This window comes from Nyctereutes procyonoides, unplaced genomic scaffold (genome assembly GCF_905146905.1).
Source record: "Nyctereutes procyonoides isolate TBG_1078 unplaced genomic scaffold, NYPRO_anot_genome, whole genome shotgun sequence".
Taxonomy (NCBI): Eukaryota; Metazoa; Chordata; class Mammalia; order Carnivora; family Canidae; genus Nyctereutes; species Nyctereutes procyonoides.
This window is the reverse complement of record NW_026575129.1, coordinates 3,115,723-3,130,352: the sequence shown is the minus strand read 5'-3', so window position 1 is coordinate 3,130,352 and position 14,630 is coordinate 3,115,723. Positions and strand designations below refer to the sequence as shown.

Sequence of the window (14,630 nt, the reverse complement as noted above, 5' to 3'; positions counted from 1 at the left end):
AATACATTATATGTGACAGAGAAGTCCTTTCCTCAAAAGAATGCCAGTTCTCCTATGTTTTCCTCAGCTTAGATTGTCATATTCAATATACTTTTGCAGTACCTAAATATGTTCCAGTCCGAAAATTAAGAGCTATACAAAAAAGACCATTTGTGATACTATCCTTGATATCTGAATTCCAAAAAGGAGGGTTTTTAACAATAAAAAAACTCTGTTGAATATACACATTTTATACTCACACATCCACAAGTAGTACATAATCTTTACTGTCTTCTGGAATTCTACAGGAATGTCTACAGAAAAATCCTGGTAAAAACAAGGTCCCACAGGAAAATTGCCAGGAAGAGGTGGCCAATTATTTTTTCTGCCTGCAAATTTTAAAAAAAATTATATTAGAACCAATATGTGCTATTCTTATTCTTGGTTTCATAACAAAGAACATTATTTGTTCTTTTAATAGATGTTTTATAAATCAAATACTGTATCTTTACATTCCTATATATGTATAGCTTTGAAAGCCAAGCTTTGCATTTCCCAAAGTAGGGGCACCTGGCTGGTTCAGTCAATAGAGCATGAGACTCCTCTAGGGTTGTGGGTTCAAACTCTGTGTTGGGTATAGTTACATTACTTACAAATAAAATCTTAAAAAAAAAAATTTCCCCAGAGCATCTTTAGAAAACATTAATATACGCACAGCTGATATACAAACACACACAAAAAAAAAAAAGAGCACAAAGACATACCCTGTGACTCTACCCTAAAAACAAATCTATTTCTCCAAGTCCTAAGCGTCTGGCTGTCATGTGAATACCATGCAGTTTTTAAATATCTACAACTTCCTCCTCAGCATCTTAAGTCTTTGAATATAATTCCTAGTCAATGTGAAGAAGAAAGACCAGCGTATAAATCTTCTGAGTTTTCTACTGTTAACTCCATGAAGAAACAACACAATTAACTAATACCAAAGACTTAAATTTGGAAATCTCAAAATCTGACAAAAATAATATTCAAAATATACATTAAGAAAGCCATAAAACTAGGAGAAAACATGAAACAGTCAGGAGAAGGAAGCTAAGGAATTATAACACCTTCAAAAACCTAAAGGAAAAACAAATTCAAACTATGAGGAAGGAAAATGTGTCTACATAAAGAAATGAAACTGAAAATAGAGATTGGGAAGTGATGGGAACAATAAAAACACTAAAATTAAAGCAAGAAGTCAAAACATTAAAAACAGAAGGTAAGCACAACAAAAAAAAGGCCACTTCTCATTTTAGAAATTTTTGCCACAATTTTTGAAAATTCGATTTTATATACTTTATATAGACTAAGAAAATTTTACAGTGGAAAACAAGAATGACCTATGTCTGATTCTTTCCAACATGTCTCTACTATTTATAATTCTTTCCAAATTTTATATTCATTTTTCTTACAAGTCTCATAATATTTGAGAGGAGGAAAGAATAGTAATGTTAGAAGTAGGATCTGAAAACAGAAGTGTCTAGCCATTTATTGGCTAGGGGGCTTTGAGTACCTTAAACTCTTGAAGACTGTAAAATCTGAAGACATCTGTAAAATCTTATGTTTCTTCATAAATTTAAGAGTAGAAATAAAGAGAATAGCAACTATACCACCCTTCAGAGAACTGTACTAATAATTAAATAAGTTAGTAAGTACTTACATGTATAACATATTACAAAGTTTAACTCTGAATTTCCTACTCTGTTACTATATTTACTAAAATATCTCCCATAGAGATAACTTATATTAGTCAATACTAAGGACATAGAACAGGTTTTATTACAGGTATTTCAGAAACACTGATCTCAAATAAACCTTTAATTTCTCCTTTTAAGATGTTGTCTCTAGTGTCACAAGCAACAAAATGGCCAAGGATAAATGTGTCCTCAGAAGGCCCTAGGCTTACATGCTTTTTTTTTTAAAATAATCTTTGAATATATAAATTTCATTTTTAGTTTTTAAATTTGTTAATTAACACACAGTGTAATATTATTTTTAGGTATACATTATAATGGTTCAACACTTTCATACAACACCTGATACTCATCACAGCAAGGGTTCTCCTTAACCACCATTCCCACCCACCTCCCCTCTGGTAACCATAGAGTTTATTCTCTATAGTTTTCCACAGTGTTTCTGGATTTGTGTCGCTTTTTGCCCCCTATGATCAGTAGTTTTATTTATTTATTTATTTATTTATTTATTTGTTTGTTTGTTTATTTATTTATTTATTTATTTTAGTAGTTTTATTTAATTCCACATATGAGTGAAATCATATGGTATTTTTCATTCTCTGACTTAGGCTTACACAGTCTTAAGATATGGAAGAAATAGTTCAGTATATTGTTGTTGACTAAGCCCCGTCATTCCATCACTATCTTAGACATAGTAACAATGACTTGTCTAGCTCTTTATCCCTTCTAGGCCAGACACTGCTCCCTTTCTCTAAGATACTCCCTTGAAGTGCCCTTTAGTAGTCACAGTCTGTACAGATTTCATAGCAAATGATCAATTCAGTACTTCTTTCTTTGGCATCACTGAGAAACACAAGGCTTCCCAGAGTCATGCCACGCGTTTTTTTAACATGATTTGGCAGGTATGTTATAGTTTTGAGGACAGGGGCAGATAATTAGAAACTGGGCTGAATAAACAAAAGGTAAGAGTCAAATTTAGGGCACCCTCCCATTGTACTCTTAAAGCTTCAATAGATTCAAAGAGGCCCCAAGTGCAGGATCAAAGACTTCTGGCCAAAATCTAAAATTATCATATGCACATTTACTTCCTGTGTTGATAAAGCTCACATTGTTTTAATCAAAAAACTAGGCAAATCAGCCAAGATCAGAGAGCTACAGAGTAACAAGTTGGAAATCTGCTGTCTGATCTTGCTAGAACAGGAAAAAAGGGCATGGCCTTATCCATAAACCAAAATGACTTAGAGCTAGCATAGGCATAATTTAAAGTGCTTCAAAGTTATTTTTATTTCAAATTTCTTTGGATACTACCATGTTGACTGAGATTTTGCATTTCTCGTTCTCGACGATCTAATTCTGCTGCTTTTCTTTCTAGCTCTTCTTGGCGCTTAAGAAGCTCAGCTTGGGCCAAGGCATGTTCCTTAAACAAACAAACAAAATATCAATGCGTGAATAGGTTGTCAGAGGTAGAAAATCCTGTAACACTACTATACTATCTACCTTTTTTTTAAGTTAATTCATTTTTTAGTCATCTCTACACCCATTATGGGGCTCGAACTCACAATCCCAAGATCAAGAGGCATACAGTGCCTGAAACTTAATTCAAATGCTCTTCCAAAATACAGGAATTCACTTAAGATTACAGTTTCAGAAGATAATATGGAGATATTTGACTGATTTTGGCTTTTTTGTTATGAAAACTGTCAGTGAGACTATTGGGCATATTAGAACAGGACAAAATTCTATCAGTAAGAGTAATCAGAGTCCTAATTGGGAAAATAAAATTAAAGTGACCTCTGTGCATAAATGAGAATGAAGAACAGAGGGAACAACTGAGGCAAAACAGACAAATGGAGAAATGACCACTGAATTGCCTCTTAAGAATTGGCTTGAACAGTACCTAAGGTTTCCAATGCAAGAATATATAGTATCTTCTATTTTAAAAGACAAGGAGATGAAAGGAGGATATGATTAAGAAATTCTGGGGATGCCTGGGTGGCTCAGGAGTTGGGTGTCTGCCTTTGGCTCAGGGCATGATCCTGGGATCAAGTCCCAAATGAGGCTCCCTCTGAGAAGCCTGCTTCTCCCTCTGCCTGTGTCTCTGCCTCTTTCTCTGTGTTTCTCATGAATAAATAAATAAAATCTTAAAAAAAAAAAAAGAAGAAGAAGAAGAAAAAAAATTCTGGTCTGTAGCTCCATCTGCCTTTACGTAATACGAGATATCTTCTTCATCTCCTTTATTCTCATATTTTTGCCATCTGTTACTTCTACCACTGTCCTTTCCTCAGCCATTATAACTCTTTTCCAATAGTTTCTACTATCCTATCATTGGTTTTATAATAGCACTATGCATTAAAGAGTGAAATCAAAGTAACAAAGATTTCCCTAAACAACTGTACATCAGGAGGATATATGAATTCAACAGCTGCTAATAATACAGTGAAGCAAATATTATAAGCTGAAAAGAGAACTGTATTATAGGGTTGATAAACTAGCTAACCCAAACTCAAAAAGTAAGTTAAAAATTAAATAAAGAAATCAAGCCAAATTATAAAGAATTCTTTGAGGATGCTATTTATATTGTAATTTCCAATACAAATCTACCCACATAACATGAACTAACCTTTGCAATCTGTGTATAGGCTGGATGTTCCTCCGTTGGTTTCATTATTGCTGGTTGTGTACTGGGGACGTTAGGCATTTTCACAGTGCCTGGTGGAGGCTAGGAAGATTAAGAAAAGGACAAATTATGTAACACAGAGATCCAATTTTAACTTCTTTAAAAAGGCCTAACCCCAACAAAAAGCAAAATGCCAAGAATTCCTCTCTTCCTCCTCTAGTTTGTGGTATAGTGCTGCTTCAGTTCTCCATCTCTATCTCTATTTTCCCAAATTCATTCTTCAACTCTCCTCCCAGATGCTGGATGCCAAGCATAAAAACACAAAACAAAATCTTTAGGCATTTCTTTTTAGTACAACACAGATAGCACCAAACTGAAGAATTTACATTAAGGTTAACTCTTTCCACTAAAGAAAGGTACATGCCTGGCTAGAAAGATAGCAGAGTAGGAGGAACCTAAGCTCAGCAACGCCCACAGATACAACTAGATTTCCACATCAACAGAAATAATCCAGAAATAGTCCAAGGACTGGCACAACAAACTCCACAACTAGGGATGCCTGGGTAGCTCAGTAGTTGAGCGTCTGCCTTTGGCTCAGGTTGTGATCCCAGGGTCCTGGGATCAAGTCCTGCAACAGGCTCCTTGCGAGGAGGCTGCTTCTCCCTCTGCCTAGTGTCTCTGCCCCTCTCTCTGCGTAACTGTGTGTCTCTCATGAATAAATAAAATCTTAAAAAAAAAAAAAACAACTCCACAGCTAAGGCAAGGAAGAGGCCATATCAAAGAAGGTATGAAGGGTGAAGATGTAGTCTGTAGCAAAAAGGACCACAGTCAGCCTTGGTGAAGAAGAAGCCAGGGGCACAGAAAAGAGCCGAAAACAGACTTTCACACTGGGGAGCCTGCTAACAGGAAGGATGAATCTCCGTAATATCTGCCTTTTAAATTTCATGAGTTCTTAAAAAATAATAAAAATTAATTAATTAATTAATTGATTAATTTCATGAGTTCTTTTTTTTTTTTTTAATTTCATGAGTTCTTAAAACCAGCAGGACTAAACCCAGAATTTTAAAAACCAGCATGCTCAGCTCTGGAAGAGCCCAAAAGATGTTAGGAAACAAGAGTCCCTCATCTTAATGAGACACCATGAAAAATAGCCTATGCAGATGCAGTACAGAACCAGCAGTTTGAAAAATGCCATGGACAGGTAAGAAGGAGAATAATTTGCACATCTCAGAGCATGGCCTGAGGAGACAGGGATCACGGAAAGATCTCTCCAGGAACAAAGGAGCTGAAAAGGTGACATTTTCCTCCCCTGCCCCTAGCATAAGTAACAGTCACCTAAGGAAACCAGAGCTGTGTGGATACGTGCTACTTAACTTGCTTACACCAAGACCAGCCACACGTGTTTTGGCAGATCAGCCCTTCCCAGTTATGCTCCCCACCCCACCCCACCCCCCAAATCCTGGTGCTATGGTGTCTCTCCCTGAGAAGACCAGTGCAAACCCAGCCAAAACCACATCTCCTGACCTGCTTATTTTGCAGGACTCAGTTCCAGCAGGGGCAGATATCATTTCAGAAGTAGACCACTGCACACCTTGCTACTAAACAATAGGTAAAGAAAGCAATAGCAAATAAATGGACTAAAGGAAAAAGATGCTGAAACTCAACAGAGCACATGCAATACACATGCCCTAAACCACCACCCTGGGGAACAACGACACTGCACTGCACCTCTTCTTCAAAGGCTATTATTAAGAGTAAGATAAGTAGCTGACTTCTAACACACAGAAACAGACACAAAGAGTCAAAGTAAGACAGAGTAACATCCTCCAAATCAAAGAAAAACACCAAACCACAGCAATAGACCAAAGAAAAATGAATAAGATATCTGATAGAAAATTTAAAATAGTGATCATAAAGATATTCACTGGACTGGAGAAAAGAGTGGAGGACTTCAGTAAGACCCTTAACACAGAGATTTAAAAAGAACTAAAGTCAATAATACAATGAGTGAAATTAAAAATACACCTGATAAGAATAAATAGCAGGCTAGATGAAGCCAAAGAATGAATTAATGATCTGGAAGATAGAGTAATACAAAGTAACCAAGTTGAACAAGGGAAAGAAAGTATGCAAATTGAGAATAGAGAATTCAGCAATTCCATCAAGCATAACAACATCCACATTACAGGGATCTCAGAAGGAGAGAGGCAGAAAATTTATACTAAGAAATAGTAACTGAAAACTTCCCTAATGTGGAGAAGGTAACAGATATCCAGATCCAGGAAGCAGAGATACCCCAAAAACTTCAACCCAAGGAGGTCCACACCAAGACACATAGCAATTAAAATGGGAAAAGGTAGAGATAAAGAAAAAAATGTTTAAATCAGCAAGAGAAAAGAAACCATTACATACAAGGAAAATCACATAAGGCTACAAGCGAATTTTTCAGCAACAACTTTGCAGGCCAGAAGGGAGTGGCATGATACATTCAAACTGCTAAACGGGAAAAATCTGCAGCCAGAATGCTCTATCCAGTAAGGCTATCATTCAGAATAGAAAGAGAGAAAAAGAACAACTCAAACAGACCACTAAACCAGCCCTATAAGAAATTTTAAAGAGGACTCTTTGAGTGGAAACCAAAGATCGTAAATGAAAGTATGAAAAGTAAAAAACACAAAAGCAGTAAAAATAAGTATTTCTGTAAAAATCATTCAAGAGATTAGTAAAATAAAAGGATATGAAATAGGACATTATATACCTAAAAGGTGGGAGGAAGAGGAGTAAAGAATGGGCTTAAACTTAAGCAACCATCAACTTAATATAGACTGCTATATGGAGAAGATGTTACATACAAAGATAATGGTAACCACAAATTAAAACTCAGTAATAAATATACAAATACTAAAGAGAAAGGGATCTAAGCATATCATCAAAGAAAGCCAATGAACCTGAAAGACAGCAAGAATCAGAGAAAATCTATAGAAACAACCACAACACAAATAACAAAATGGCATTGATTACATATCTATCAATAATTACTTTGAATGTAAATTGACTAAATGTTCCAATCAAAAGACACAGGATGACAGGGTGAATATACAAATAAGACCCATCTATATGCTGCCTACAAGAGACTCATTTCAGACCAAAAGGCACCTGCAGATTGAAAGTGAGGGAACAGAAAAACATTTATCATGCAAATAGATGCCAAGGAAAGCCAGGGTAAACAATATTTATATGGACAAAACAAAGAACACAAGAGACAAAGAAGGACACTATGTAATAATAAAGGGGACTATCCAACAATAAGATACGACAATTTTAAGTATTTATGCATCCAACACAGAAGCACCCAAATACATAAAATGGTTAACAACAAATACAAAGGAACTAATTGATACTAATACAATAATGGCAATAGTAGGGGGCTTTAACACCCTACTTGCATCCATGAGATACAGAGAGAGAGAGAGGCAGAGACATAGGCAAAGGGAGAAGCAGGCTCCATGCAGGGAGCCCCCATGTGGGATTTAATCCTGGGACTCCAGGATCAAGCCCTGAGCCAAGGCAGATGCTTAACCACTGAGTGACCCAGGCGTCCCTAGGAGCTGGTTCTGTGACAAGATCAACAAAATTGATAAATTAAAGACTCATTACCAAAAAAAGGGGGAGGAGCTGCCCAAATAAAATTACTAATAAAAGATGAGAAATGACAACCAACACTTTCTTTGTTTTTTTTTAATTTTATTTATTTATGATAGTCACACAGAGAGAGAGAGAGAGAGGCAGAGACACAGGCAGAGGGAGAAGCAGGCTCCATGCACCGGGAGCCCAATATGGGATTCGATCCCGGGTCTCCAGGATCGCGCCCTGAGCCAAAGGCAGGCGCCAAACCGCTGCGCCACCCAGAGATCCCTGGATCACTTTCTTTCACCATACACAAACTAAACTTAAGATAGATTAAAGATTTATAATTTTTTTTATTTTTTATTTATTTATGATAGTCACACAGAGAGAGAGAGAGAAGCAGAGACACAGGCGGAGGGAGAAGCAGGCTCCATGCACCGGGAGCCCGACGTGGGACTCGATCCCGGGTCCCCAGGATCGCGCCCTGGGCCAAAGGCAGGCGCCAAACCACTGCGCCACCCAGGGATCCCGGATTAAAGATTTAAATATGAGACCTGAAACAGTAAAAACCCTAGAAAATAGCACAGGTAGTAATTATTCTAACATCAGCTAACAATATTTTTCTAGATATGTCTCCTGAGGCAAAGGAAATAAAAGCAAAAATAAAATATCTGCATCAAAATGAACTTCTGCACAGTGAAGGAAACAATCAAAAAAATTTTTTATTGGAGTTCAATTTGCCAACATATAGCATAACACCCAGTGCTCATCCCGCCAAGTGCCCCCACTCAGTGCCTGTCACCCAGTCATCAACCCCCCCACCCACCTCCCCTTCCCCTTGTTCATTTCCCAGAGTTAGGTGTCTCCCATGTTTTGTCACCCTCACTGATATTTTCACTCATTTTCTCTCCTTTCCCCTGGAGGGTATTATGCTGAGTGAAATAAGTCAATCAGAGGACAACCATTATATGATCTCATTCATTTGTGGAATATAAAAAATAGTGAAAGGGAATAAAGGGGAAACAATCAACAAATTTATTTTTTTTTAATTTTTATTTATGATAGTCACACAGAGAGAGAAAGAGAGAGAGAGAGAGAGAGAGAGAGAGAGAGAGAGAGAGAGAGAGGCAGAGACATAGGCAGAGGGAGAAGCAGGCTCCATGCACCGGGAGCCCGATGTGGGATTCGATCCTGGGTCTCCAGGATCGCGCCCTGGGCCAAAGGCAGGCGCCAATTTAAAAGGCAATCTATACAATGGGAGAAGATATCTGCAATGACCTCAAATACATAAAGAATTTATACATCTCAACGCCAAAAAAAACAAGTAATCCAATTAAAATGGGTGAAGTCATTAACAGATACTTCTCTAAAGAAGACATCCAAATGGACAAGAGATACATGAAACAGCGCTCAAAATCATTCATCAGGGAAATGCAAATTAAAACTACAAAGAAACCACCTCACACAGATCAGAATGGCTAAACTCAAAAACACAAGAAACAATGTTGGCAACAATGTGAAGAAAAAGAAACCCTCTTGCACTGTTGGTGGGAATGCAAATTTGTGCTAATTTCCACTGTGGAAAACTGTATGGCAGTTCCTCAAAAAATTAAAAATATAACCACTCTACAATCCAGGAATTAACACTCCTGGGTTATTTACCAAAAATACCTAAGCACTAGTTCAAAGGGATACATGCACCTCTATGTTTACTGCCTGTGTCTCTGCCTCTCTCTCTGTGACTATCATAAATAAATAAAAATTAAAAAAAATTTAAATAATAAATGAAATAAAGTGAACTATAGAATGCATATAACTGTTTTTTTTTTTTTTTGCTTTTATAAATACACACTTGTACACGCCCAGAAAAACAGATGGAAGCTCTCAGCAAACTGGTATCAGGGGAATTTGTACATTTTGCTTTATATACTTCTCTATTATTTGCCTCTCCCCTCATAATATACTTTTTTTAAATTAAAAAAATTATTTTTAAAGTACTCTTTTAAATGGCCATAGGAGGAGGAAAAGAGAAAGAAAGCACACAAGCAAGCAGCTGCAAAGGGAAGCTCAAAGTTCAGAACTATCAACGCCAGAAGACTGCCAACAATGTACCGGGATACTATCCTGACACAGCAAGTAGCAGTCCTAAAAACGAAGCCAGGCACAAGAGAAGAAATAACTGAGAATACAACTAATTCTTAAATTCATATGAAAAAGCCAAGGACTAAAAATAGGTCAAAAAATTTTGAGAAAGAAGAGGGCAGATCTATGATATCAAAGCTTATTATAAGGAGATAGTAATTAAGAAGGTGGTACAGATGGCAAAGATACAGAAATCCACCAATAAAGAGAAGGGATACAGAAATAAACCCACACAAATGCAGAAACTTGATATCCAACAGAGGGGACATTCTAAGTCAGTGGAGGAATAACGTAGTAGTCAATAAATGATGCCAGGAAAACTGGCTACCCAGAAATAATAGTTAAACTAAATTTCCTATTTCATATCACACAAAAATAAACTCCAGGTGGATGATCTAAAAGTGAAAAAGCAAAACTTACACGTTTAGGAAAAAATATAGGTGAATATTTTTATGAACTTAGGGTACATAAGAGCTTTTGAATGTAAGTGAGCTCTAGAAATCTCTGTGTATTTTGTCTATGATGTATCTCAAGTGCCTAAAACAATGCTTGGAACACAGCAGATCCTCATTAAGTACCTGTTAAATTAAGATTAGAAAAACACACAAACAAGATAGACAAGTTCAACTACAGTATCCACCGCTTTCTATAAGTTCCCTTTATATCACTTATAAAGTAACAGCTTTTTTCATAAAATTGAAGAAAATCAGATTTCTTTAGGTTAGTGAAAACAGGTACTAATGTAGGTCTTTTGTAAAAGTAGTGTAACATGAAATTTCAGAAAGCACTTTATGCCATTTTGGTTTACGAATAGTTTCATAGGTATGCTCTACTTTTCAAAGTGGGGAAAACCTGTATATTCAAACTTAACAAGTGAAAAGCCAAATCACAGACTACAGAAAATTGGTTATAATGCATATATAATGCTACCCAAAATACATAAAGAATTGCTACAAATCCACAGAACTATTAACTATTAATAGAAAAATGAGCATAAGATCTGGACAGACAATACAAAGAAGAAAACAGGAATGGTCAATAAAAATATTAATAGTTCAAACTCACTTGGTAATCAACAAATGAAAAAAATAGTGACATATTTCACAACAATGAGGTTGAAAAACATCAAGTCCAAAATATCAAAATTTGGAATTCCAGTATAAATATAATGACAGCATATATAAAAATTAAAGCATATAACCAAGACAGCATTTCAAAAGCAATGAGAACAGCAAAGATTATCAAAATGGTGCCAAAACAATTATTTAAATAAATGGTTTTTGGGGAAAAATCAGTTTTCTGTACCACACCACAATAAATCTCAAGTGGATATTTTTTTGTTAAACTATAAAAACAGAACATAGCATAGTATATATAATATAGATGACTTTTTGATCTTGGGTTGGAGCAAAGGTATTCTAAATATTTTAAAGGGATGAGGGGAAAGAAATCATAATGAAAAGGCAATATATCTAATAAATATTTAGAAGTTAGATAATATAGAATATTTCATAACTAAGATTAAAAGGCAAGATCTAATAAGCAACACATGTAATGGTCAATTGGTTAAAACATTTCATTACATACAAATCAATTTTAAAAATGGATGAATATCCATTTTATGTATGTAAGAGCTGTATGTATATAAGTTACTGAGAAAGACTACATTTTAAAAAGCCCTTAACAAGCAGCTTAGGGGAAAATTAACAAGGCAGGAAACAACAAATGTTGGAGAGGATGCGGAGAAAAGGGAACCCTCTTACACTGTTGGTGGGAATGTGAACTGGTGCAGCCACTCTGGAAAACTGTGTGGAGGTTCCTCAAAGAATTAAAAATAGACCTGCCCTACGACCCAGCAATTGCACTGTTAGGGATTTACCCCAAAGATTCAGATGCAATGAAACGCCGGGACACCTGCACCCCGATGTTTCTAGCAGCCATGTCCACAATAGCCAAACTGTGGAAGGAGCCTCGGTGCCCATCGAAAGATGAATGGATAAAGAAGATGTGGTTTATGTATACAATGGAATATTACTCAGCCATTAGAAACGACAAATACCCACCATTTGCTTCAACGTGGATGGAACTGGAGGGTATTATGCTGAGTGAAGTAAGTCAATCGGAGAAGGACAAACAGTGTATGTTCTCATTCATTTGGGGAATATGAATAATAGTGAAGGGGAATATAAGGGAAGGGAGAAGAAATGTGTGGGAGATATCAGAAAGGGACACAGAACATAAAGACTTCTAACTCTGGGAAATGAACTAGGGGTGGTGGAAGGGGAGGAGGGCGGGGGGTGGGGGTGAATGGGTGACGGGCACGGAGGGGGACACTTGACGGGATGAGCACTGGGTGTTATTCTGTATGTTGGTAAATTGAACACCAATAAAAATTAATTTATAAAAAAAAAACAAGCAGCTTACAAAATACATACAAAAAATAAACATATTAAAAATGTTAACCCCTCATTAGTAATCAAAAAAAAGTACGCTTCATCTAATTATTTTTTAGATCATTACTACCATACAATTATCATGTTTTAGAAAAGATGTGGTAAAATGAGTATTATACATTGATAATGAGTGTATAAATGAGTTTATATAATAATCTTAGAGCTTAATTTAGTATTATGTGCAACAGCCATAGAAGTATTTATATTCTATGACTCACAAATAGCCAGTTTTTTAAAAATATCACAAATAGCCAGTTTAAAAAAAATAATGGCCCTTAAGTCTCACTCTCTTGGTTTAATATGTAGAGACAACAGAACAATGACCATATAAAACGACTAGCAAAGTTAGTCTGGCAGAAAAATCACATAAGAAATTATCCAAAAATTCACCCAAGGTGAAAACTTATTTTAAATTCTTTACTGCTTTAAATAACAAATGAAGCATTAAAGACAATTCATAAGATAAAGATGAAGACTTGATTAGAGCTAATAACTTGGTATATGTGAGATATAGAATAGCAATGATGAGAAAGATTGGAGAGACACAAATATCTGACAGCAGTTATATTAATCTAATAGCTATTATGCTAATAATTTCTTCAAATCTGTACATGTTAGCTAGATCACCGTCCTGTTCTGGGATTCATTATTTTAGCCACCTCAAAACAAGTAAAGCTCTGGCCACAATCTTTAAAGACCTATATTGATGATGGCTTCTAATTCTACTTCAACTTTTCACCTTTGCACATGCAGTAAAAAGAAAACTAATGAAACTATCCACTCAAGACTTCCATTCCTGCAAAGGCATCTAAATTGGAAAGGAAGAGGGGATCCCTAGGTGGCTCAGCGGTTTAGCGCCACCTTCAGTCCAGGTCTGATCCCGGGGTCCTCAGATGGAGTCACACATTGGGCTTCCTGCATGGAGCCTGCTTCTCCCTTTGCCTGTGTCTCTGCCTCTCTCTCTCTCTCTCTCTCTGTGTGTGTGTGTGTGTGTGTCTCTCATGAATAAATAAAATCTTTTTAAAAATTGGAAAGGAAATATAATTATCATTTTTTATTGATCTTACATACATAAAATCCTAAAAGTCTGTCAAAAACTGTTAGAATCAATGATTTCTATAAAGTGACAGGATACAAAATCAACACAAATAAATCAGTTGCATTCCTTTACATTCATGATGAAGCACTGGAATAAGAAAGCCATACCACTCACGGAAGAATCAAAAACAATAAAATAGGGCAGCCTGGGTGGCTCAGCGGTTTAGTGCAGCTTTCAGCCTAGGGTGTGGTCCTAGAGACCCAGGATCCAGTCCCGCATCAGGCTCCCTGCATGGAGCCTACTTCTCCCTCTGCCTGTGTCTCTGCCTCTCTCTCTCTCTGTCTCTCATGAATAAATAAATAAAATTTAAAAAAAAAAACAATACTCACAATAGGTGATGGGTACACTTATCGAATCATTATATTGCACATCTGAAACTAATATAACACTCACTCTATATTAACTATCCTGGAATTAAAACTTTAAAAACCTCAATTTTTAAAACTTGGCATTTTAACTGGGATTCCATCAGTATAAAAATGTTTAGTACAACAAAAGAAACAGTCAACAAAACTAAAAAGCTACAGAATAGAAGATATTTGCAAATGTCTTATCAGATAAAGAGCTAGAATCCAAAATCTATAAAGAACTCACCAAACTCAACACCAAAAAACAAACAAAAAACAGTCAAGAGGGATCCCTGGGTGGCACAGCGGTTTAGCGCCTGCCTTTGGCCCAGGGCGCGATCCTGGAGACCTGGGATCGAATCCCATGTCGGGCTCCCGGTGCATGGAGCCTGCTTCTCCCTCTGCCTATGTCTCTGACTCTTTCTCTCTGTGTGTGTGACTGTCATAAATAAATTTTAAAAAATTTAAAAAAAAAAAGTCAAGAAATGGGCAGAAGATGCAAACAGACATTTTTCCAAAGATGACATACAAATGGACAACAGACACATGAAAAAATGTTCAACATTTTTCATTTCAAAATACACTCTGGCTCAATAAAATTAAGAACATTATAACAACCATGGTAACACA

At 36.3% G+C, this 14,630-nt stretch overlaps 1 protein-coding gene across 1 annotated transcript in view; it reads right to left on the bottom strand.

Annotated features, from left to right (window-relative positions):
* Nucleotides 1-14,630, bottom strand: part of SCAMP1 (secretory carrier membrane protein 1) — a 118,122-nt gene that overhangs the window by 59,710 nt on the left and 43,782 nt on the right. The window contains exons 3-5 of the mRNA XM_055342306.1: nucleotides 4,336-4,434; nucleotides 3,024-3,132; nucleotides 240-368 (exon numbers count right to left, since the gene is read on the bottom strand). Of these exons, the coding sequence (XP_055198281.1) occupies nucleotides 240-368; nucleotides 3,024-3,132; nucleotides 4,336-4,434 (337 nt within the window). The remainder of the gene's footprint in view (nucleotides 1-239; nucleotides 369-3,023; nucleotides 3,133-4,335; nucleotides 4,435-14,630) is intronic.